At 44.7% G+C, this 26,926-nt stretch overlaps 1 protein-coding gene across 6 annotated transcripts in view; it reads right to left on the minus strand.

Annotated features, from left to right (window-relative positions):
- PTPRM (protein tyrosine phosphatase receptor type M) overlaps positions 1–26,926 on the minus strand; it is a 791,703-nt gene that overhangs the window by 31,747 nt on the left and 733,030 nt on the right. For all 6 annotated transcript variants that reach the window (XM_019418445.2, XM_053902396.1, XM_053902395.1 and 3 more), the window contains 2 exons: positions 26,810–26,907; positions 106–222 (listed from right to left, as the gene is read on the minus strand). In XM_019418445.2, the coding sequence (XP_019273990.1) occupies positions 106–222; positions 26,810–26,907 (215 nt within the window). The remainder of the gene's footprint in view (positions 1–105; positions 223–26,809; positions 26,908–26,926) is intronic.

The raw sequence follows: 26,926 nt of genomic DNA on the forward strand, positions 1-26,926 counted from the left end.
TACCTGCATTCAGGTGTGACCAGGTATAAATTATCCTAGAGAAGTTAATGAGGCTAGCACCACTAACATCTGATCATAGCTTTTCAAAGTAGTGTGAAAACTTACCTTTTCAACAGCAAACGTTCTTATCACATATTCTGCCAGTAGTTCTGTTTCTATTAGGGTCACTTTAATGTCTTTATATATCTCTGTGTCATCTGGCCAGTATTTGCAGCATTTGACCTTTAGAAAACACAAAGGAAATGAAGGCTTTAGGGTTGTCTTCCTTTTTGTGTGTGTGTGTGTGTGTGTGTGTGTGTGTGTGTGTGTTTTGTTTTCTTTTTTGGAGTTCCCCAAATGATGGGCCACAGTATGACGTACGGGATAAAATTTGCACAGGAAAACAAAAGTTAAGTTGTCCACCTAAGAACAAGGTTTATTTTTTTTTAGATCACCTGTGCTTCTTTTCTTACCCCAGAAGAAAACGAAGTTTGAGTTATAAGAGTAGTAAAGCCTAGGAAGATGGTCTAAAGTTAACAAGTTATATTTATACTGCAAATATCCCAGGTACCGTGACCATTCATTTCCTGTTTATCTCTATTCAGGGAAGCGCCTGGAAAAATAAACGGTAAAAGGTAGTTTACAACATTTTTTAGCTCCTCTGAATTTAAAATTCCTTCTAGGTCAGAAGTTGCCTGAACATTTTTGAGGAGGCGTGCGCAGGAAAGAGCCGACTGTAAAGATTAGAGATTTTTCTTTTTCCTGAAGAAGAAAGTCACTATGTGGTTTTCCCAAGTTAAAATTACACCTTCATTTTAATCTAAGTAAATTCTATATACAAAACTTGGTAAAATATGAGCCGTCTTTCCATATTACCAGAAGCCTGTAATCTAAAGATATTTCAGGTGGAAGAAATTTGTTGGACTTGGCCCCTTCTAGAAATTGATTTTTCATCCTGTAGCTTTCCCAGAGCTCATGGAAGCCTGGAAGAAGAGCAGGAGGCTGGGCCAGGCCAAGGGGGCTGTCCCCGGGGCTCTGTCCTTAGCCTCTGCAATTCTGTCCTGAATTCCCGACAGCTTTTATCCATTCCTGTCGCTGTTCCTCCGTGGATGACTTCTGTACCTCTGGCCCTGTTTCTCCAAGTGCTGAATTCAATTTCAAACTTGTTTTGTGGGCATTTCCCACGGAGGTCCTGCCAGCACCGCCACAAAGGCAATGTGTCCAAAAGAGGATCCCTGGTCCCCCATCAGCTGTCCTCCACTGACTCCCCAGGTCAACGACACCATGATTTCTGTAGTTACCCAGGCAAAAAACCTGCCTACTCCTTCTCCAAAACCAACGGCCAAGTCTAAGAGGATTTTTGAATTCTCTCTCCAATATGTTTTCTGACTTTTTGTTCCCTCTGTCACAATCTTAGTTCAGACTCTGGTACTTCCTACGTGGACACTCTCCCCATACCAATCCAGAAGAACCTTTCCAAAGTGTAATCCCAGTGGCATTCACTCGCTCTGCTCAAGAAGCTTCTATTTCCAATGACTGCCCGTGAAATTAAACAGAAATGAAATTTAGCCCAGTATGTAAGGACCTTTTATTTATTTGGCCACAATGAACATTTTCTGCTATATCTTTTACTACTGTCCTTTTTACCACCATGTATTTGATGTCTAAAGACAAATGGTTTGCCCAGATCCCAGCTACTCATCCCATTCCTTCGGCTTGGACTATTCTCCCATTCGTACCCTCCCAGCTGAAGATTCTATCCATTCTTCAGAGTACATCTCAAATGCCACACCCCTTCAAAGTGTTTCCTCTAAGGATGTGAGCTCCCGGACCTCTCTCTCTTCTTGATCCTCTGATAAATCGTGCCTGTTCTGTTAGTAGGACCCCCTTCTTACACTGCCTGGTCCTGCTTATTACTGGTCAGCATGCAAAGGGTGTTCAATTGCTTATTTTTGCAAGTCCTGCAAAATCTGCCATTGTATCCCCTACGTGCTAAAGTAGATCCATGTAGAATTGATCTCATGGAGCAAATCATAGGATCAGTGTAGGAAGGAAAATCCCAGATTGGGAGAGTTTACAAACAGAAGGGTGGGCTGAGATGGCCTTTTCCAGAATGCCAAGCACCTTGGTACACTAATGTTTCAAGTGTGGGACAGGAGTGGTCGCTATCTTAGCTGCTTCCTCAGGAAACTTTCTGGCAGCTGATTCAGTACAGTTCTACATAAGCTTTATTAGCTCTACTTGGCAAGATGTAAGCCAGACATGTTCGGGGCCGGGGACACAGTGGAGTGTTAAGGCAAAGACAGTCCCTGTCCTCATTAAATTTTTAGTCTTCTTTGGGAGTCTTTTTTTTTTTCCTCCTGGAAACAATATCTGTGACTTTATAAACTATAGATATAAGTATTATGGCTTATATATAATATGTCAAAGATTTATATTATGATACCTTTGCTGCATTTAAAATACTCCAGAATAACAGGGATAATTTCTCCAGTTCCTCTCCTACATGTAAAGTGAATCTGGGCAGACCATGCATATTTGCGGTGATGTCTAATTTGACGGCAACCCTAATTTCGCATACAGAACGCACAATTACTTCACAGTGCTTCACAGTGCTAATGAACAAAGACACTTAGAAGGTACGTACGGGGGGGGGGGGGGTCCCTTCTATATTGGGAGACTTGCTTTACCCTTTTGTGATTCCAGTTACGCAAGCCGAAGGCAGTGGATAGATACAAATGGAGTATATATGGGCACTTCTAAAATTAAAGTTTTCGATGTTACGAACGTACAATTAAAAAAAAAAACACCTATGTATTTCTCCGAAAATTACAAGAGAATAAAAACACTCACACCTGCATCCTATGCGTACTGGGTGTATCTTATCTAATAAAGACGCCTCGTTTGAATGCAATCGATGTAGGACATATCGTAAGGTCATCTTGTGTTTTAGTTCCTTATCCTCCCCATCTAAAGATTTTCAACAAATACGGGTGCCAGGGGCTTCAACACCTTGGAGGCGGGGACAGCAAAAGCCCCTGCAATGTACTGAAGGCTTAGCGTTTCTTTTTGGGACCGTTCTTCCGATTCCCTCGGGCGAGCTGAGGTTCCACAGGGAATGTCACCCCTATGCACCCTCCGTGGCGGGCTCTGCCTGCTCTCCCCTCCACATCCCCTGTGCCTCTCCCCCCCCCCCCCCGCCCCCACCGGTCAGATGCAGCCGGGGCGCCCCACGTGTCTGCGGCAGGAAGCGGTCTTGGGGGCCAGGAGGTGGCCCTGGGGCTCTGGCTACAGCGGCGCCCCCCCAGGGACAAGTGCCGCTGCCTTCCAGGTGACCCGCGAGAGACCCCGGCAGCTCTGAGTGCTCCCCACGCTAACTCCGCGCCGCATGCATCACACCACCCGTGACTCGCAGAAAGGAAGCCTTGGGGTTGCTTCCTTCCAGAAGGCATTACGGGCAGAGCTTTGTCCTGTGCGGAGGCACCTGGCTGGGCGGGCCCAGAAGAGGCGCACAAGCCATTTCGAATCCCGCCCTCTCCATCTCATCTCCCGCAATATCCTGAAATGGCTTGCCACATCTGTTTTTAGCCTACTAAAAACCTTTCTAAATTGGGTTCCTTTTAGTGTCTTTTTCACTGCTTGGACTGGTGTCAAGTTATTATTTTGCTACCAAAAAAAAAAAAAAAAAAAAAAAGGTAAGAGGAAGGTATGCTTTTCTAGATGCAGCCTTTCCATGCCTGGGGAAATCTGGGGCCTGAGTCACCTCCTGGCCTCTAGGGTCTGCATACAGAGATGTTAGGCCCAATGGTTTGAGGGGCACCTGTTGGAGCCCAGGGACCGCAGAACCAGATGCTTCTTTCCTCTGATCTCTCGCCAGGCTTGGCTGCCTTTTGCAGCGGGCGCTACCTGCCCAGCTTCTAGGACAGGCTGTGCCTCCCATGCACTCTGATTATGGAAGGCAACAGTCTCCATCCTGGAAAGCAAGGCTCTGATCAGGCTCATCTAATTACCTGGGCGCCCCAGGGCTGGTTCCACCGGGTTATCAACCAGGCATCAGCCTCTGGGCGCTGCTGCCTGCCCATCACCAGGGAGAGCTGCCGGGGTGCAGGAGGAAATCTCTGCCTCCAAGATGATGTGGGCGTGTCTTTGTTGGCTTTAAAATTCACAAACATGAAACAGGACAGAAAGCAGAATAGTTCCGGCATTTCTAACTGCCTAAAATAAAGAAAAAAAATCTTCGAAGCTGATCATTTTCAACCAGCAGCCCAGATGATCCCATATACAGTCAAGTCAAAGGACCCCTAGGGGTTTTATGCTCCTTAGGCTGGCAGCGCATTACCATTACCGACGGGGCATCCTGACATCTCTTGAGCAGGTTCTCAAACTTCAGCAGGCAATGGAATGCCCTGGAGGGCTTGTTAAAACAAGCAGGGCGCCACCCCAGTTTCTGATTCAGTGTGGGGCCCCAGAATTTGCATTTCAGACCAGCTCCCAGGTGGCGCTGCCGGCCTGTGGACCACACACCGAGTAGCTGGATTCGGACAACAGGCAAGTTGACTGCAGAGTCTGGCTCTCATTAAGGCTGATATGGGGCTGGGTAAGAACTCAAGTTTGCTCCACCTTTGGCTCTTCGTCTGTAAAGAGGGGATGATTTCAGTTCCTATGTCAGTCATTCGAAGATTAAGGGAGGGATTGCCAAATTTGTCTGCACATTAGAATCACTTTAGAGGATGGTTATTAAATTCCAGAGCCCAGGCCGTGCTCTGTGCCAATTAAATCATTATTTCTGGGGTGAGACAGAGGCGTTAGTTCCTTGTAGCTTCCAAGGCGACTCCCAAGTGCAGAGAAGTTTGGCAACCACTGTATTAAGGGATATAATGTAGTTAAAACATCTGTTCCAGTGATGTTTCATTCAAATAATGGATATTCTTCTTTTCTTCTTCTTCTTCTTTTAAAGTTTATTTATTTATTTTGGAGAGAGAGAGAGAGAAAGAGAGAGAGAGGCGGAGAGAGAGGAGAGACAGAGGATCCCAAGCAGGCTCTGCACGGTCAGCACAGAGCGCAACGTAGGGCTTGAACTCACGAACCGTGAGCCGAAATCAAGAGTTGGACACTCAACTGACTGAGCCACCCAGGCAGCCCTTTTCATTATTAAGTGATAATTTTGTGATCTGGACTACAGGTGATCACGGGACTTCAGAGGGCAAGAAGTCCACAAAAAGTCTAGAGAGGTGAAGTGGGGTTCTCCAGAGAAGGAAGAAGGAAAAAGGAAAACGCTTTGACATGTGTGCATGGTTTCTGAGGGGAAAACAAAACCAGTAGAGACTCCAGTCTTCCTTTACTGTTCTTTCCCTGCAAACAATATTCTGGGGACCAGGAGGATTGGGGAGCAGTCCAGTCTTCCACAAGGGTGATTTGATGAACTCTCAACAGAATTTAGGAAATGGTGTCTGTGATTTGCAGGGAGGAGACTCCTATCCAATAGAGCTGGGAGGAGTCCCAGAGAGAGCCAGCTTCCAAACACTCATTTTCAAGACCATTACAGCTGCCGCACTGAAGGCTCTCATGCTTGGATTTCAGCACTGGAAATCACTGCGTTCTCCTGACTGCGGGCTGCACAGAGTGGCTCAGGGAGGGCAAGCGACTGGCCAGAGAGGGAGAGCCAGCACCGGTCAGGGCCGGCCTTCCTCCTGTCCTCTTCATTCCTTCCATTTCTCCTGCCCGAAAATAAAGAAACAGAAGAAAGGCAGGCACAGGGAGGGCTAGGGACTTGCTCCAGGAAATGAGCTAGATGGGCGGCGGGCGAGGGAGAGGCTACAGACCCAGGCGCTGGCCCCAGGTTCAAGGCTCTCTGCGCGGAGGCAACTCAAAGCGGATTATAATTTCTGCCAGGTCTGGCTTCAGGAACCGATACCAAGTGGAAAGCAATAATTTTAGCTACCTTGCCTCATCAGGAGCAAGAGAGGGTATGCTGGGCGGGGGCTGGGGGCTGGAGGGAAGAACAGAAACCATTGCTCATTTTTATCCAGGATCACAAACTGCTGTGTTTCTGCTGGTGCCTTCTGTATCACCAACCCTAGCAGCTGGCAGGAAGGAGCCTGGGGCAGAATGGGAAGGTCTATTTACGTGCACTGTGCATGGGTCCCAGGACTCGTTTTGCTAAGAAACTCATGAGTAAGAAGGCTTACGGAATTGAATGTGAGCTCTTAAACTGGGGGCACCATAGTGTGATCTAATAAACACATCTGTAAAGGGGTAGAAGAGAAGAAAAAGAAAAAGAAAAAGTTACTGTTAAAAGTTTTCATTTGTCGGGGCGCCTGGGTGGCGCAGTCGGTTAAGCGTCCGACTTCAGCCAGGTCACGATCTCGCGGTCCGTGAGTTCGAGCCCCGCGTCAGGCTCTGGGCTGATGGCTCGGAGCCTGGAGCCTGTTTCCGATTCTGTGTCTCCCTCTCTCTCTGCCCCTCCCCCGTTCATGCTCTGTCTCTCTCTGTCCCAAAAATAAAATTAAAAAAAAAAAAAAAAGATTAAAAAAAAAAAAAAGTTTTCATTTGTCAAGAGAGTTTTCAACAGCCTTTAAAAAAAAAAAAACAAAAAAAAAAAAAACCCAAGAGCCATCCAAAGACAGAACGACCACAGTCCTATGTTCAGGGCCAGCTGAGTACAGCTCTGATAGAGATCTGGGATAGCAAGAGCTAGAACACTGCTACAAGCACAGTTACCAAAAAGAGCCCTAGCCAAGAACAGCTGGCAGCCAGGATCCCAAGAGAACAGATTTATTATGACCCCTCCCCCAATTTTTTATAGTGCTCTCGCAGCAATAAAAACATTCATTCATTTAAATACCCTGAAGATACAGATTGCTTAGGTCTCAGTGTGATGGAGTCATATAGACAAGCAATTGTTTTATTTTTCTTGCCAGTTAGCTTGTGGTGTCGTAGCCAGTGACTTACGCTCTGGGAGCCCCAGTTGTCTCCCCTGGAAAAGAAGACAATAGCACTGATTTCTTAGGGAGGTTGGGAAGATCACCTGAGATAATACATATCAATACTTTGCACAAGTACCTGGCTCATAAGAGGGTCCCTAGTTCCTAGTTCCTAGTTCCAGACCTGTTTCCTATGGCCCTGGGGCTTCCCTTGGGCAACGTCCTTGAAAACCCGTTTCAAAACCGGCACTAGATCCCGAACTTCCGGAGGTCGGGAAAGTTTGAATTTGAGAAAAGCACTTCATAGCCTGAGTAAATCCCCCTTTCACGCCTTCAAGCTCCTGTTGAACTCCCCTCCCCACCTGCAAAGCTTCTGGCTGTCTATCTGGTTTGCCAACCACACCAATTGATTAATGTTACATACACTGCCTACAATGACGCACAAGGCCACACCCATGTCTGTAACGTTTGTTTTCACCAACCACAAAGAAACGCATGGGCTGATGTGACTCTTGTGGCATTTTAAATGTCCACTTGCAGACCACCTGAGGAATCTGTCTTGTCCCTTTTCTCTCTACTTCATGTGGATGAATAGCGTCCTAGATCTAGAGTCCAGCTAGATCAGTAAGTGTCAGCTCTACATATATCCAGACTGCTTGTCCTCATCTTCTTCAGTAGATCTGGCTTTGACTTTTAGCTATTCCCCAAATGTAAGTCCTCCCGCCATAGGAGGGACATTCCCCACTGCTAAGGACAACAGAAAGAGCGGGTCACATACTCTAAAGATCATTCTGAAAGATGAGTTTCAGAAACCTTTTAAGCAATGATAACATCACGTGTGTATCTATATCTACATCTGCATCTATATTTATATCTACGTATCTCCCGAGGCGATATTTCTTAGAGTGAAATCTGATATATTTTTTGAGAAAAAGAATCCATATTTTTGTCTCTCATTGGGAGTCTTCATTTGTACCAGGGTAACAATTTAGATCTACACAGGACTTCTCAGTTCATAAAGTTTTCTAACTGTTGACTTGGTGCGAGTCTCAAAAAGAGCTCTGGCTAGACCATACGGAGGTTACCATCATTCTAAGTTCTAGAATGATCGGACTGCATGCCACCTTGCACTAATTTTGTGGGGCCATAGCATTATCTCTATTTTATGAATACATAATCTGAAGCTTGGAGATATGAAAAGACGGACTTAGAAATTTAGGTGGTCGACACTGTGCCTTCGATGTAGCCAAGCCTGTGTCTGAGCTCACGACAGTAGCATCTAGGCTGTCCTGCCAATCATCCAGACAGCCTCAAAAGCCCACGATGAGCAGAACCCAAACCAGGCATCGCTGGGGTAAAGAGAGCAATGAGCTATGGTTCTAATGCTTGTGAAGAGACAGGTATGTAAATTACAAATCTGACTCTGACTCACAGCAGAATGAGAGGCAAGCTTAGTAGTCATGGATACATTCCCCAGAGCCAACTGTTTGGGTTCAAAGCTTGGCCTCTTTTTTCGGCTGTGTGACCGTTGGCATGTTACCAAACCTCTCTGTGGCTCCGTTTCTCCCTTTGTAAAATGGGGATAATAATAAAGTTTTATCAAGATTAACTAGATTCTTGTTTGTAAAGCTCTGAGAACATGCTTGGCACAAGTGAATGTTTGTGAAAACTAACAAATAAAAACTGCTATTGGAAGTCAGAGGAAAGAATATTAATTCTAAAGGAAGAGATTCAAACCTGTACAAGGGAGACTACATCACAGATGAGAACAGAAAGATGAAGTTCAGTTTCCATGGGTGGACGGACTAGGGAAGGCGTTCTAAATGGTGAAAGTTGGCAGAGACATCTCCAGGAAGCCTGAGTGGTCCGGAGTCCCTGTCAGGCTGGCGGGAGGGGGTGGTGGTGCCTGGAAGGATGGGATTCTCCCAACAGCAGTTAAGTACAGTTCCCGTTTCGTGGTCTCCAATTGTTCTGACACTGTCCTGGCTAACTTTGGTGCGATGATTTAAAATAACAGAAATGGTGTAGGGATAGAAGGTGTGTATTCGAGCAGCGGAGGAGAATGCAGAAAATGGATTTCCGTAGGACCAACATTTTTAAAGGGTACTTAGTCCCTTTGTGTGAGCGTGCATAATCACTGGAACCACCTTGGGGCTCTGTGCAGCCGAGCCAGCTGCCGTGCAGGGTGGACTGCTAAGCACAGAGTGCAAGCCGGACGTTGGGATGCATGTATGAGTGGGTTGGGTACAGGGGAGCTAGGGACAGGTGATTGCCCAGGTTCACGTGTCAGGCATCTCTGTCACCAGCCGCTGGGTAGACAGCGGACAGCGGCCTGCAAAAGCCAGATGGGGTGATCACCATAACGGATGCACCTCAGGGTTCCTAGAGCACGTGAGCTCAGGGACTTGGCCAGATGCCTCTCCTAGGCTCCCAGGATGTGACCTCTTGGGATTACAGACCAGAAATGTTCTTGAAAACACACCCATACACACATTCTGTTAGGCAGAGGTATCTAACATTTTATTTTTAAGGACCACTGATAAAAAAGGCTTTTCTAACCTCTCTTGAAAAATATATTTAATGATGACACAGCATAGTATAATGGCAAGAGGCCCGGTTGGCATGCAGGAGGGCTTGGGGCTAATTCTAGCTATATTACAATCTAGCTGTGTGACCCTGTGAAAGTCACAGGAACATCCTGGTCCTCAGTTTCCTTATTTGTAGAAGAAGGTAAGTAGATTACACGACTGTTAAAATGATCTCAAGTTTGAGAATGATCCAATTCCATGACTCTAGAATGAGTTTCTTTGGAAGCCACATTGCATTAGTGGTCAAGAGTGTGGTTCTGGAGTTCCAGTCGTGAACTGACAGTTACCAGCTGTGGAACTTTGGGCCAGTTTCTTAACATCTGAAGTCTTTAGTTTATTATCTGGGAAATGGGGACAGCACAATGCCTATATCACAGAGCCGTGGTGAGGGTCTAGAGACCCACCACATTGGTTAGCCTGTGAGGAATTTCCACTAGCTCTTAGTGGGGGTTGGCATTGTGCCCTCTTACCATTGTGTCAACACCTCTATTATTAAAAAGGGAATAGCTCATAGTCTAGCACACTGGGTGCTCTATTGATTACAACAGCTCGCACTCTCTAGTCTATGCCAGGATAAGGAAGACAATGAGTTTTAATTTCAGAAGCATGGATCTGGGGTAAATTCCTCTGAGATACTCTGGCATATACTCTTGTTCCAATGAATCTCTTTGGGAAGGTAAATAGCTCTAAGGGTGAAGGAAGCACGAAAGAGGATCTTCTATGAGTCACCGGCCTCCCTGGGGGCCTCAATATCTTCATCTGTTCCTTTGCACTCTTCCTTAGGTCATCACAGGAATTGCTAAACAGAGCAAGAGACTTTGAAGAATTTAGGCACCTGCCTAATTCTTGACTGTACATTATATAAGTGTATCTTAAGTTTGGGAAATAGGTGCTTCAACCAGTTGAATGGATTGAAACGTCTACAAACTCACTCTTGTTTTTGGACTCTCTACCCTGTAACATCAGAAATGAATCTATCATTGGTGAGATGATGAACGTACCATGCTTTTCTACAAGAAAAATTCTCTGTCCTTCTATAATTTTAAGTGATAAGGGTTCTGTTTCTATTTCAAGGTAGAGAGTCTGAAGCTAAGAGAGGTAAACCCCAAAAGAATGAAGTTGTGCATAGTCACAAAACCATTCACTGAACTATTTTGCGTCTTTGGCCCTCTTCTCTGGGAGGCCCCCAACATTGACTCACATATTTACTTGGCCAGATAACCCCAAGCCTTAAAAGGCAGAGCAAGGCCTCAGAAGATGAAGTTAGCAGCTCGAAAAAGTAGACGTGGGAAAAACTTTTTGCATTCCAGATAGGACACCATTTACTGTGGGTTTCGACAGATTATTCAAGAATAGGATATACCTGCAGTGTGCAAAGTAGGGGAAAAACCAATTTCCGAGTGCTCATGTGAGCAGAACAAAGGTGGAGGCCTACTGCAGCCTTGAGATCATCCCATATTTCATGCAATTACGCTGCCAACAAACTACAGCTGTATGCTGCCTGTGCAGGTACAAATGTGACCGGGGCTGCGCTATAAGAGCCTCAGACTAGGATGCTCTTGTCCCAGTTGCACTGTCCATCTGCTACACACTCAGGCCCTCCACACTCTTAAGCATTTTATAGACACTAGGGCAGGTGACCACCTCCATGCACCCCGGAGACAACTGCAGATAAAGTTCGTAACGGAGTGAGACGAGAGAGGGTCTAAGGCCAGCCCGGTAAAACAGGGAATATGGTGGAAGGACGGACACCGATGAACACGAGGATTTTCCAGGACCTGCCAGTTCAGCAAGAGACAGGGCTTGACAGTAATGACCATAAAAGCCAGCACTCCGGCAAAGTCATCTCCATGGGTTTGGCCACACTGAAAGAGCTGAGCTGCACGCAGCTGGCAGTTACCCAGGGAGCCAGGAGAGTGTATTTGGAGAAACACTTGTTATTCAGACCTGCAAATTTGCTTTCATCCTATAATATCCTGCCGCTGTGGCAATATTGGAGATGGCTGATAGGAACGCATGAGATAACTTAGAGCGGGTAAAGCATTGGCTCCCAAGCCTGATTTCTAACTCATCATCAGCTGGGTAAAAAAATCACTTCGCCTTTTTTTTTTTTATTGAAAGGGACAAATGGATTAGGAAGAACTGTTAAGAACTTAATGCAAAAGGGTTCATTAGGTGGGCTGAATGTAGATTTACTGAACTTCATTCACGTCCATAATGAGCGTGTTATACGCACATGTGTGACTTAAGATTTCAGCCTGTTCTCCCAACATGGAAGAAATCAAGGGAAGGAGATCAATAAAGAGAAATCTCCCTTGTACCAAATAGGTTATTTTGCATTAGCTTACATTCTTTTGTAACTATTCTTCCACTTCTTCAAAAACATTTACTGACTATTTTCTAGTACTTTCTATGTGTCTGGCCTTTTGGGACTCACAGATGAGATAGGCTAGTCTTTGCTCACAGAGGCCTGGGGTCTGGTGGGGGAGGGCAAAATGGTACCCAAAGGTGTGTTGTTCTCTCTTGTGTGCAACTGTGTGTCATGCCTTTAATATTGGATTGTAAATGTCTTTTTTTTTAAACCTTTAAAAAATTTTTTTTATTTTTATTTTTAAGAAAGAAAGAGAAAGAGAGAGTGCTAGCAGGGAAGGGACAGAAAGAGGAGACACAGAATCCAAAGCAGGATCCAGGCTCTGAGCTGTCAGCCCAGGGCCACCCATACAGGGCTTGAACTCACAAACCGTGAGATCATGACCTGAGCTAAAGTTGGATACTTAACCAGCTGAGCCACCCAGCCGCCCCTGGATTGTAAATGTCTTAAAGGCGGGGATCTTCCCTTCTGTTTTTCTGGCCCTCACCTACAGCAGGTTGAGAGGTCATCTGATACCTGCACATTAAGGAATTGTCCCAGAAGAGCCACAGGAGAGATGGACAAAGACTCCAAGGGGTTAAGATTTCTGCCGTGGATGCCATCAGAGAAACAGGAGGTGTGTGAAAAAGATAGGAGCCTGATCCTGTCTTCCCCACAGGAAATTCATTAATTCGCTGCGACAATGCATACAGAATCCAGAAGACACAATGGTCTGCACCTAGAACGAACGACAGCTGGTTGTTCCCAATAAGGCAGACAGCATTTCTGAAACTGAGGTAAGGATGTGCAAGTAAGGGAAGGAGGGAGGCAGAGAGAGAGAGAGAGAGAGAGAGAGAGAGAGGAAGGTAGAAGGAAAGAGAGAGATATGAATATATTTGGGAAGAAACTTGGATCAGGTGCAGGGATTGTGGCAGTTCTGAAAGAGGTCTAGTCTAGTTACCCAAGTGAGCAAATGTGGAGGAGGGCAATAGCTAGTCTTAAAAAAAAAATGTAGGTATTACACACACACACACACACACACACACACACACACACACACACACTTGCTCATATAAACACGCATATTTATTTACAGGCACACTATTAGAAATTTTCTGGAAGTTGGGGTTAGCATTAGAGGTATCATATTTTACATAAGAAACTTCATTACTTTAAGCCCTAAAATGCAGTACTTAGAATTTAATTTAAAACATGGGGTGCCTGGGTGGCTCAGTTGGTTAAGTGGCCGACTTTGGCTCAGGTCATGATCTCAACAGTTTGTGACTTCGAGCCCTGCATTGGTCTCTGTGCTGACAGTTCAGAGCCCAGAGCCTGCTTCAGATTCTGTGTCTCCCTCTCTCTCTCCCCCTCTGCCACTCATGTGTCCTCTTTCTCTTGCTCTCAAAAATAAATTAACATTAAAAAAAATTTTAAAAAGGACATAATAAACCTTCAGTAAGATTGAAGAATAAAGTTACGTGGTTTTCTCCTTGCTTTATTCTGAGAGTATCTGTTTCCTTTAGTCTCACATTTTTCAAAATTGTCACTCAATTTAGTAGTCAATGAAGTGTCTCCTAGTGAAATGAATTTATTCTGCAACTGTATCCATTTTTGCATGTCCTTTATACCACAGTTTACCTTTCAATTAAATAAATTGGCTATCCAAACTGGGTTGATGGGCCTTAAGTAACAATCAGGGTTCTCTAACGGATCTGGGGAGAGTAAGATAACTATTTCCGTGCATAAGGAGATAGTTTTCCAGATGCAAAAGTCATACTTGCAGCTACACAGAACATGATGGGGTGTACATAGATATCTCTATTAGATGACTCTGCAAGAGTTCTCCAAAGGAGCCACATTCTCCCCAAACCCCCTCCCTGCGGCATGCAAAGAGACAGATGTGGTGCTGCCGGTCAGAAATGTGTGTGGAAGGGAAGACTGCTTGATTGTGCCGGTTGCTAACCTAAGGCATCGTTATAGACATTTTTGAGAACTTTCGAAAAGAGTACCTTCTCTCAAAATCCTAATTTACTGTAGTCAGATTAGATCATTTTTGAAAAGAAAGTTTATAAATTATAAACCGAGCATCTTTACGGTCTGCACATATTAAATATACATAGAACACCGACAGAATTCGTCCCGGTTGGTATTTAATCACCCACTGCAGTATTCTGCTCCAGACCTACAAAATTCATGTATACTAGTGCGGAATAAATAGGAGTGGACAGCTCTGTCCTGAGGAAGAGACCCTCCTGTCCTTCTACTGAATTCATTCCCTTTTGAGAATCCAGACTCCACACTTTCCTCCCCGCTGCTGGTGTTCAGAGCGGAGGCAGTGAGCACCAGGGAGGTCCCGAGGCCACGGGCATTAAAACAGATCTGAGCTGCAGATGCCGGCTGTTATTCAAATGGGTCTCCAGCCAGAACGTAAACAAGAAACATACAAACGTTTCTCATATAAACACGGAATTTTAGAGGTCACTGGGCCCATTTCTGTTCATTGCGAGGATGCGTAAACTAAGGCCGGGCGGTGAGAACCCGCTTGGTTTAGTCCCTGAGAGATGCCCCCAAGGCCCTAGTGTTCCCCTCTGTCAGTTCTGCGAGGACTCTGGCTCCCGTGCAGCTTGGTCCTGCTGCCACCGACCTCATCTTGCTGACATCCTCCCCGATTCGTACCTTCTTCCTAAGACAGGAGCATGCCAGCTCCTACTCCAGGCTGGCCCCCTCCCCCGGTGTTCCTGGGCCTCCCTAAAATAGCGATTTGTCCAACTTCCTTAAGTCTCTCAGCCCAGGGCCTTGCTCCTATCGTCACCGGGGAAAACGGACACCATCAGGAGAGGGTGCTGGTTCAAGTTTTCTCTTTATGTTTTGGTTCCGTTTATTTAAATGCACCCTCGTCCGTCTCTGTTCTCCTGGCTCAGAGGAAACGCTGTCACCTCTCATAAGGATGAACTGAAGACCAGCGCTCTGGATGCCCTGCTTCCTGCCCCCTTGGGGAGAAAACTCCCTTGGCTGTCCACGTGCTGATGTTCAGTTTCTCTCCCTCTCCCGATTCTTTCCTCAACCCATGATACTTTCAAAGGCCTTCCACCTTTAAAATAGCCTTTGATTGTTCAATGGTCCTCTGTCTGCTGCCATATTTCTCTCTCTCCCCTACTCAGCTAAGCCTCTGATGAGCTCCCACTCCGTCTGTGTGTTCTCGTTTTCTGCTGTGGCCTTGACTCTGCAGACTGCCTTCCGTCCTCCCTGTCTGTTGTGCCTACAGGTCATTAGGTCACTCGACCTCCGTTTCACCCACTCATGCTCTCTAATGTGTTCTTGACTTCCTTCTGGGGAACTTCTTCCTCCCTACGGGGTGGCTTGCCATTTAGGGGCCCTGGCCAGCGAGGGATGAGCATATGAACCAACCTGGAGGAGTCAGATGCTCTGGTCCCTGTAATGTGAATCCTGAGCACAGTGAAAACGGGCCGGAAGTTGTCGGCACGCGTCCTCTCCGTGCCGGCACCTTGACCAGACTGGCCATGAGGAGCCTCCTCCACTCGCTGGCCCTCTGGAGTTGGTGCCTTGTTTCCTGTCTGTTTGCAAGCCGTATTCTTCACATCAACGTGCTGAGCTCCTAATGTTCTTCCAGTAAATTTCCCTTTGGCTTAAATGAGCCTGAGTTGATTTCTGTTGCATATAATTGAAGGGCTCGGATGGGTCTTCCCTCTGAAGCTACTCAGGCAGAAGGTTACCAAAGACTTTTCCTTGTTACATCCAATGGCTATCTTTTTCTGCCTTACATACTCTCCTTCTGCAGGACCTCCACTATGTCCCCTTTTCCACGTCATTCTGTCACTCAGTCCTTCAGGGGCTGGCTCTCTGCTTCCCACTCCTCAAGTGCACACCCAGCTCTCTGTGATAAACATTCTTGCCATGTTCATTTTGAACACATCTCCGCAGTCTCCCCTGGGGAAACTAAGGGAAACTATGTCTCTGCCTAGAGCACCCTTTCTTCCCTTCCTTTCTTCCCTTGCTGATTAAACCCTAGTTGCTGCCCCCGCACTCAGCTCCATAGACCATATTCCTCCGGGAAGCATTTATTAGCAAACCCCTCCGACGTCACCTTCCAGTCTGACGGGAGGTGACTCTTGCATGAACTACCCGAGCATTCTGAAACCTCTGTCATAGAATTGGGTCCCCACGTTTGCCTCCTCATTCCTGTGGACATGCTTAACGTACCTGTGTAGCTCTGGCCTCTTGTGTCTACATACATTGACAGGTATCCTGCACTGGCTTGTTCCCTGAAGGAACCCTCCCCCCCCTCCACCTTGTCAGTGATTTTCCTCTGTCCCCGTGCCCCTTTCTTTACCTGTGCCTTCCATCTTTGCTTCCAATTACATCTTCTTTTCAGACTCCCAACTCTGCTCATGTCCACCGCATCACCACCACCACTGCCTGCCCACATGGGTGCTCTCCCCATTATAGTCACATCCCGACCTTTTCTCACCTCTGGGTGCCGTTCCATCTCCTTTCTTTGATTTACGTCCCCAAGAACAAGCTACGTACCAAAGACAGGGAGCGGGGGCCTTGTGGAATTGTGGAGAGAGCACGGCCTTTGGAGTGAGACATTCTAGACATTCCAGCTCTGTGGCCTTAGCCAAATTATTTAACCTCACTGAGCTTTAGTTTGCTAACTTTGAAAATAGAAATCTTTCTATGTATCTCATAGGGTGGCCATGCTAATTCAAAGAAGTAAGGCTTGTTCAGTCATTTAGCAGAATGCTTGGCACAGAATAGGTGCTCAATATATTTTGCTGACCTACCTTTCCCTAGAGGTACCTGGCCTCTCTGCAGCTTTTGTCAACACTGCTTACCTTCTCCTTCTCGTTGAAACTGTATCGTCTCTTAGTCACGATCGTGGAGTCTCTTGGTTCTTACCTAATTTCTCTTATACGTCATTTTCAGTCTCCATTCTGAGTCCCTCTTTCCCTGTCTGCCCCGAGATACAGATATTCACTGGGACTCTGTCTTTAGTCCTTCTCTTCTCCCTGTTTTTTGCCCACAAATGCCATGCTTCTGTTACAGTGGTTATCACCTTGCATTATAACTTTTTGTTTGCCGGTCTTTCTAGCTGTTAGATCATGTCATGTCTTTCCATCTTGTTATCCTTTGTCTAGTCCAAAGCCTAGCACACAGTAGATACTCCGTAAACGAAGGGAGAATCACACATTTAATAGTCTCTATGTCTTCAGCACATGTATCCCTCCAGAACTTTCTGGAAAGCCCCACATTGTTCATTCAGCATCTCAAAGTCAGCATGTCCAATATGAATCATGCTAGTTTCTTCCTAAACTTGCCTTTCTTTTTGGGGGGCTGAGGCAGAGAGAAGGGATACATACTCATTCTTGGTCAATATTCTTTATAGCATTCCATGTCACAATGGTAGAAACCTTGTTGCATAATTCAGTTCTTTTCCCTTATTAGCATCCCCAAATCACACCCAAATTGTGGGTCTCCCATAAATTCCCAATGCCACGGCCACAACTCAAGTGCACATCATCTCTCACTGAGAGTCTGAAAGTCTTGCTCCAACCTTTGTCTCCATGCCTTCGGTCACCTTTCTGCAGTGGCTGCTAGAACTGCCTTTCAAAAGCACTAATTAGAACACACGATTCACCAGCTCGGTGCCTTCTGTTACAACAAACACAGCACCTCACTTTCTACCTTTGCCTCTGCCTTGGAAGGCCGCAACTAGCCCTCCAGACTCAGCTGTACTTCCCCATCAGATCTCACAGCTGTGTCAGACTACTTGCTCCTTCCCATCTTGCCATCTACTCCCTTTCTCTGTGTTTTCCTGTTTTTAAAAATTCTTTTTAAATGTTTGTTTATTTTTGAGAGACAGAGTACATGCAGGGGAGGGGCAGAGAGAGAGGGAGACACAGAATCCAAAGCAGGCTCCAGGCTCCGAGCTGTCAGCACAGATCTCGACATAGGGCTCGAACTCACAGACCGCGAGATCATGACCTGAGCCGAAGTCGAACACTTAACCGACTGAGCCACCCAGGCGCCCCTCTGTGTTTTCTCTACAGTGGTTGCCTGTTCCTTGAGGACAAGTGCATCATAAACATCTTTGTATTTCTTAATGCCATAGATATGGTAAATATATCATTAAATGTTGGAGACCCTGGGCTGAAAAGGGAGTAGAAAGCCAACCTTTGGGTTTAATTTGCGAACAAGACAAACTGGGCTGTTTCATGAATTTTCTAACTTTTAAAGAGGGGAACTGAGAAAATCTTTGGGCAGAGAAAACCTCAAAGGCTCAGTGGGGCAGCTAGGGAAGCATCCTTCCTGGAGGAGCTGGCTGGCATGGAGGGGTCTATAGTGGGTCCCTCTCCTCCTGCTGATAGCTCAGTCCTTTGCCTCCTGGGTGATATGCTGGGGGCAGGTGATGTGAAGTGTGGCAGTGCCTGGGTGGGAATCATCACATACTATAGTGCCGACTACCTCTTTTCCCCCTAGTTTTTGTTAAAGTTACAGAGGGAGGTAAGGCTTGAACCAGCTACATTAATACGATCTTTGACATGGTTGATGGTAAATCGAAATGGAGAGGAAGGTTTGTTGAACGAGTATAAATTAATCAAAGGCGAGTACTATAATTAACCAGCTCATAAAATATCCATCTTAAATATCCAGTTCATTAAAAAGATCTATAAAAGGCAATGGTGAGAGTTCAAGACAGAAAAATTTTAGTTATGTCTATATAAAAAGAACTTGTCTCTTCCCTTTCAGGTATGAGTTTGATGTCTTGGAAGAACTCCAGAGATTTTATACAAATATTGTTGGTATTTTGTACCTTTAGGCATTACCTATGTTATTCTTACTATTAACCAATATTTCCACATTTTATAAAGGGGCAACCTTGCCTCTCTCTTGCTTCGTTCGTTGATCCTAAATCTGGTAACTTTTGGACAGAAGCAGATGTTCTTTGTTGTACATGACAGGGGGCACTTGGAATCTTAATATACCTTCCTTGCATGTGAATTAGAACGTTAATTCTGACATAAAGCGCTCATCTTACACTTCTTTCTTTTGTTATTCTTTTAGTGACAAGTGTTACGAAAGAAATCAGAGGGCAGCCTCTTTGGTTTGATAATAATCTTTAAAGCATCCATTTAGGTGGTTCTGTGCATCCTCTATATTGAGAGAGGCTAACACCTCTGGCCTTCACTTCCTTTAGACCCAAAACCCTTTATCACCTGTTATCAGAACTATTCAGAGCAACTCAAAGATAATTTTCCTATATGACTATCAGACCTCATTTGGATTTTTAATAAACAGTCACATTCTAATGAGGTCTTCATAAAACTGACTAAATATGTTTAGAAATCATTACCTTAAATTACCAGCGCAAAAATCTCCTTTGGGAGTCCTGCAGATTTGGTTATAAGACTTTTGGCAGATGGATTAGCCCAACAGCACAACAGAGTTTCTGAATCTCCACACAAACGGTGTAAATGGGAATGCCTGGGAAACAGGCGACTGGATAAAAAGCGAAATGTCCCTCAGGTGGGTTCATTAAAGAGGGAAAACAATCACAGCACATTCCAGAGCAATTGAAATGCCAGGTGTGCAGCCATCGGCAGGTGCCAGGCAAACTGACAAGGGTCCCTCCCCAGAACACACCGGCTGAAAGGGGATGCATGGCGGTGACAAGGAAGTCTCAGATAATGACAGGTCCTGGCAGATGTACCGGGGACCCCGCTGGAGGGAAGTGCAGCGTCTGTGTCTTCTGCACCAGGTGTGGCAACAGGGAGGGCTTCCCAGAGGCTCCAGCACGGCAATTACAGCCGCCTAATGCAGAGCGCTTCAGGGCAAAAATCAGGGGAAAGCGGGTTCCCAGCTCTGACTTAATGAATCAGCAGCAAGTCTGTGTAAACAAACAGGCATCCGCTTAGCTCATGCCTAATTCATGAAGGACACACCATGTGCAGTAAACATGTTAAGCAGGTAGTGGTGGCCCTTAAAAACCGTGTCATTTTGATTTCTTCGGTGGTTTGTTGTTGCTGTTTTTAAGCATGGAGAATGGGGAAGTAATCTCTAAACAAATGTGCAGGATTAACAACGGGAAGTGGCTTGGAATAAAGGGCAGTGCCTTTTCCCGGAGGGAATGTGACCTCTTGTCAAAACCCCCCCAAATCACACCTGACATTTCAAGGACAGATGCCATTAAATTCATTACTAACTGAAGACAGACCGATCCACCGGGCTGATGGTAACAAGGTGAGGATTCTTCAGGGCTAACCGCATCCCTACAAACCTGGTAAGGATGTGGAAGGATTTTTTTTTTTTAAAAAATAAGCTTGGGGCGCCTGAGTGGCTCAGTCGGTTGGGCGGCCGACTTCGGCTCAGGTCATGATCTCGCGGTCCGTGAGTTCGAGCCCCGCGTCAGGCTCTGTGCTGACAGCTCAGAGCCTGGAGTCTGCTTCGGATTCTGTGTCTCCCTCTCTCTGACCCTCCCCTGTTCATGCTCTGTCTCTCTCTGTCTCAAAAATAAATAAACGTTAAAAAAAATTAAAAAAACAAAAAAACAAAAAAACAAGCTTACCAGACCTAAAATGATGGGTTTCTTTACTCCTGTGGGCTTCCATTTATGGGTTAATCTGAAACCCAGTCACCCTCCCCCCTTTTAGCTGCATACTTTTCGCTGGAATTTCCATGGTTAGTTGTCCGAAGGAATTGTTTCCGGCAAGAAAACCAACAGTGACTGCCCTGAATGGGATGGGTCCAAGTGCCTGATGGAAGGAACAGACCATCACCTCAGGGCCTTTCTTTTTTATTTTTCCAAAGCCAGGTAACTCAGAATGAAGACTAGCTCCCTGCAACATGGGCCATGTCCACGAGACAGTGGGCTTTAGTGGGTGAGCGGTTTTGTTTTGCCTTTTGTCATTGTAGTAATTTCAAGGCACGGTCTTCTTTTGACCTTTCCGCCGAAGAACTATACTGTCCTCATCCCTCCTTAAAGTAATAAAAGGGTTATATGAAACTAGCTCACTTCTTCAGTCACTGTGTCCAGAGGAGAGGAACCTTGGGAATTTCAATTAGGCGAGAAAAGACCATGTAGGCCTTTATTTATCATTTTCTTAAAACCCGTAGTACTTGTTATTTTAAGATGATCTACTTTTCAGACTAATTTACCTTGGGATTATTTTCAGTGAGCTCTGATGCAAATATGTAGAATCTGAGGTGGTGAATAACTTTCAAGGCTGTGACAGCAGTCTGCACATCTTTTCTTATCAGGCACAGGCAGTCAGCAAATATTTGTGAAATGAAGGATTCCGAATCCATCACACATTTCAGGGAAAGAAACCCAAGTACACGAAAACAGGAAATCTGTAGCTTGGCTGTTTCACATTAACCTAGCATACCTGCTCTCTGACACTCAGGTAGAAGAAACCTCCCTCATTCATTTCTTTGGGCAGTTACTGAGTGCCAGAAGGCAGAGACCAAAAATTCTGGTGGCGTTGAACTTTTTTTTTTTTTTTTTTTAGTAGTCATTACTGCTTTCATAGCAAAAGAATGAGACGAAAAAGGTAAATATAGACATCACTGTAGGTCTTAGGTGTGTTGGTGGAAAGGTAAGGGTGTCACGAATACCTATATTTATGAAGTCCTTAGAATGGGGCGGGAAGTTCTCTAACCACCTGACATGTTGAAACTCACTTAATCTTTACAAGAACCCTAGGAAGCAGGTGCTGTGATATCCCCATTGCCCAGGTGAAAGGTGGGTGGGAGAGACATGGGGTGGCCCCTTTTAGGCCAGGTACACGGTGAGCACCAGTCTCTAAGCCAGCTTCCCTGCTCTGTCTCCCAGCAGAGGGAACTGAGACAATAAACAGTTTTTGTATTTTCAGTACATAAAATACTGCTTTGTATGTTTTTATACTTTACATAATGGTCTCAGAGCGTCTACCCAGTGTCTTGTCACTTTATATCCTTTACGTAGAGAAAGTTTTACATTTTTATACGGTCAAATTTCCCCATTCTCTTCTTAACACGTTGAGCTTTAGGTATCGTTGAAACATTCTTTTAAAAAAAGGTCATAAATATTTTCCTTCATATTTTCTTCTACAAGGTTTAAAGCTTAATTTAAAGCTACATTTTGGGTTTAAAAAATTTTTTTTAATGTTATTTATTTTTGAGAGAGAGAGACAGAGACAGAGCATGAGCGGGGACAGGCAGAGAGAGAGAGGGACGCACACAGAATCCGAAGCAGGCTCCAGGCTCCGAGCTGTCAACACAGAGCCCGATGCGGGGCTCGAACTCACAGACTGCGAGATCATGACCTGAGACGAAGTCAGACGCTCAACCGACTGAGCCACCCAGGTGCCCCTACCTTTTGTTTTTTATTTGGCATTTGTTTTTGGTGTTTTATGATTTTTTTCTTTTGTCCACACCGATAAGCAAATTTCCTAGCTCAGTGTATTGAAAAGCTCATGCTTTCCCCACTATTTACACATTTTCCTACATATGGCTATAGTCAACATCTGGGCTATTTTGATCTGTTGGTCTATTTCTCTCTTCCCAATCTGTGGTACCTATAATTTTCTATTTTCCTATGTCCCCGTCTGGTTTTGATATCAAGGTTATACAAGTCTCTTAAAGTGGGGGAGAAGTCTTCCTTTTCTCTTCCCTTCGAATAATTTTCGTAAGATTTGAATTATCTATTCCTTGAATATTTAGTAGAACACACCTGTTAATACTTTGGGGACTGGTGCTTTTCCCTGAGTCAATTTTTAACCATTGTTTACTTTTTAATTAATGCCTACTCAGACTTTTTAAGAAAAAAATTTTAACGTTCATTTATTTTTGAGAGAGACAGAGAGACAGAGATGAATGGGGGAGAGGCAGAGAGAGACAGGGAGACACAGAATTGTAAACAGGCTCCAGGCTTGGAGCTGTTACCTTGGAGCCCGACACAGGGCTTGAACTCAAAAGCCATGAGATCATGACCTGAGCCGAAGTTGGACGCTTAACCAACTGAGCCACCAGGTGCCCCATAATTTTTGTCCCATTTTGAATCAGTTTTGGAAAATCATACTTGTTAAGAAAATTACCCAACTTCCCTAATTTTTCAAGTTTGTTAGCTATTCATATTATCTATTATGATAAAAGAATCTTTTTCCTATTTCAAATATTGAGAGTTTTTGACTTTTTTTCTTGTACTTCAGATTGCCAGATGTTTGTCTATTTTGTGAATCTTTTCACAAAACCCTTTTGATTCTGTTGATTTTCATGATTGTTTCTTTGCTTTTAATTTAATAATTTTCTGTTCTATTATTTCCTTTTTTCTTTAGTTGTATTCGTTCACATATTTTTTAATTTTTTTTTACATTTATATTTATTTTTGAGAAACAGAGTGAGACAAAGCGTGAGCAGGGGAGGGGCAGAGAGAGAAGGAGACACAGAATCCAAAGCAGGCTCCGGGCTCCAAGCCATCAGCACAGAGCCTGACGCGGGGCTGGAACTCACGAACCATGAGATCGTGGGCCGAAGTCGGATGCTTAACCGAATGAGCCACCCAGGCGCCAACACGTATCTTTTTGATTTAGATGCTTGGTCTTTCTTCTTTTCTAATGACACTTAAAAACATATACACCCTTTTAGGTACCATTTTATCTGCATCCTACAAGTTTACTCTATGATACTATGATTCACAGTTGTCAGGAAGTTCTGATTCATATCAGGGCATTTTGCTTTGACCCATGAGTTGGGGGAAATGCTTTCTCATCTAGATCCTCAGTGAAGACTGATTTGTCTCTTTCTCACTTCCCTGTTCCGGTGCCCAGCTGGCTTCCCTCTTCCACCTCCCTCTGCGTCCCCCTCCACTGTCCCTTCTCTGAGTGCCTACCTTTTGTGAGCTTAGGTGTCAGGTGGCAATCTCCAGTTCAAATTCCTCGTATTGCACAGGCCTAACACGTTATCTCCTGTTTTTGGGTGGGTGTAAAACCCAAGATCCGAAATCATGAAGTCTGAGGTCCCCCACCCTCCCTCCAAGACTGACGCGCCCCACCCGCCCAGGCTCCAAAGAACAGTGGCAGTGTCCACTGTCCGTCTGGCCTCTAGCTCTCACTCTTCTGGTTTCTAGTAGTTTCCTTTCTCGAAAGCTAAGCCAAATATTTTTAACATACATATTTACATATGATTTACATATAATATACAAAGTTATTAAAATATATATTTATATTTTATCTAGAATTTCTAGATGTTTGTAGAAGGAGGGTTTTCAGGTTATTTAGTTTGCTATTTTTGCTAAAACTGAAAGTACCTCCCACTTCTGAATGTCTCTCTTCTTGATTTGCACCTCCTGATACTTCTGAAAAATCCTTTTTTTTTTGGAAACAGCTTTACTGAAGCATAATTGATACATGATTACAATACACAATGTTTATTTTTTAAAAATTATTTTTATTTTTGGGCACCTGGGTGGCGCGGTCAGTTGAGCCTCTGACTTCAGCTCAGGTCATGATCTCACAGCTCATGAGTTCGAGCCCTGTGTCGGGCTCTGTGCTGACAGCTCAGAGCCTGGAGCCTGCTTCGGATTCTGTGTCTCTCTCTGCCCCTCTCCCACTCGCGTGCTCTCTCTCTCTCTCAGAAATAAATAAAAACATTAAAAAATAATTATTTTTATTTTTTAAAATGTATTTATTTTTTTGAGAGAGAATATGAGCAGGGGAGAGAGAGAGAGAGAGAGAGAGAGAATCTCACGCAGTGTGGAGACTGATGACACGAGGCTTGATCCCACAACCCAGGGATCATGACCTCATCTGAAATCAAGAGTGGAATGGTCAACCTACTGAGCCACCCAGGTGCCCCCAATATACAATGTTTATGTGCACAACCTGATGAGTTTCAACATATGCATACATATGGTATCGTCACTATTTCCAAGATAACAGACATATCCAATGCCTCTCCAAGTTTCCTGTGTCCCTTTTTCTTTGTTTTTGTAGTAAGAACACTTAACGTAAGATCTATCATCTGAACAAATTAAGTGCACAAAACTGTATTGTTAACTGTATAAGCACTATTTTGCATAGCAGACCTCCAGAACTTATTTATCTAGCATGACCAAAACTTTGTACCCATTGAACATCAACTCCCCATTTCTCCCTCTTCCCAGCTCTTGGCAACCACTATGGTATTTCTCTGCTTATATGAATTTGACTATTTTGGATAATTCATAGAAGTAGAATCATGTATTCTGTGACTGGCTTATATGATGTTCTCCAGGTTCATCCATGTTGTAAATGGCAGGGTTTCCTTCTTTTTTAAGGCTGACCAAGAATCTTAAGCAACAACCCCTTTGTGGTTTCTGCCCCAGTATTTCACTTCTAGGCTAATCTCCAGGCTACCTTTGCTGCTGAGGGTCAATCTCACAATGTCAACCTTTTCTATGAAGTAATGGGTTGGGGCGCCTGGGTGGCTGAGTGGATTAAGCATCTGTCTCTTTCACCTTGGGTTGTGATTCCAGGGTCATGGGATCGAGCCCTGTGTCAGGCTCTGTGCTGGTAGTGTGGAACCTGCTTGGGATTCTCTCTCTCCCTCTCTTTCTGCCCCTCCCCACCCCCTCTCTCAAAATAAATTGAAGGGGCATATGCACCACGATGTTTATAGCAGCACTAGCAACAACAGCCAAGTTATGGAGAGAGCCTAAATGTCCATCCACTGATGAATGGATAAAGAAGATGTGGTTTATATATACAATGGAATACTACTCAGGGATCAAAAAGAATGAAACCTTGTCATTTGCAACAATGTGGATGGAACTAGAGTGTATTATGCTAAGCGAAATAAGTCAGAGGAAGACAAATATAGTATGATTTCACTTATGTGGAATTTGAGAAACACAACAGATGAACATAGGGGAAGGGAAGGAAAACTAAGATAAAAACAGAGAGGGTGGCAAACCATAAGACACTCTTGAGTACAGAGAACAAACTGAGGGTTGCTGGAGGGGAGGTGGGTGGGGGGAGGGGCTAAATGGGTGATGGGCATTAAGGAGAACACTTGGGATGAGCTCTGGGTGTTACATGTAAGTGACAAATCACTGGGTTCTACTGAAACCAATACTATACTGTATGTTAACTAACTTGAATTTAAATAAATAAATTTAAAAAAACTAGGAAGTTATACCAACTCACTTCATAAGGTTAAAGTGACAATTAATGAGATGACACATGCAAATCAAAGTACATAATAAATTATACACTTTTACTTAAAAAAAAAAAAAGAACTAACGGATTCTTGAGTTGAGCAGAGCCATGGAATTGACCCTCTTATAAAACAAAGCAATTGCACCCTGTGTATTTCTCATTTATAAATTTCACTTTGGAAATAATCCTATAGCGTACTACTATCTAGGTTGTAACTGCTTAAGTATTTCCCGCTTTAATAAAAACAGCTCTCGTGACCAGTTCCTACAGATAAAGTAATACAAGACTTCAGGGGGAAGACGACGATCTCTATTTGACAGGTTCAGAAACAGAGGAGCAGGAAAGTAAAGTCTAAGCAAGAGGAGATGCTGGAATGCCAAGCTCAGGACTGCATCCAGTGGCTTACTCTGTTTTCAGAGTCAATGTTCCGGAGTTAGGGAATGCAGTCGTGTCTAATGCAGCACCCATTGTGTTTTGACACCCAGCAACAAGTGTTCTCGTGCTTAGAGGTGTTTTCATGTGCTCAATATAGCCAGATAACAACTGCTTTTAAATCCTGAGTGCCTTGCCTGTCTGTTGCTATCGCAACAAATGAAAGCAATTCGGTCTATGTTTACTGATAATTTATAAGCAAGTGCAGCAAGCGACAGGAGGAGGTGTCGTCGTTAACGTTCGCTAAAGTACACACAATACTTCAAAAGCCTATTCTGGCCTTACTCCCCGTTACCAACCGAGCAAGGAACATGTGGCCATGGAGGCGGACAGCCGACTTACCCTTCCCACTTCCACGAGGTTGGTCACCATTATGATGCTTGCGGTGTTTTCGTGCCACACCATCCTCCAGAAGTCATAGATGGTCTCCTGCATTGGTCCTGCAGCGAAACAGAACAC

The sequence above is a fragment of the Panthera pardus genome, unplaced genomic scaffold (genome assembly GCF_024362965.1).
Source record: "Panthera pardus isolate Hobbes unplaced genomic scaffold, ASM2436296v1 HiC_scaffold_15, whole genome shotgun sequence".
NCBI classification, from domain to species: domain Eukaryota; kingdom Metazoa; phylum Chordata; class Mammalia; order Carnivora; family Felidae; genus Panthera; species Panthera pardus.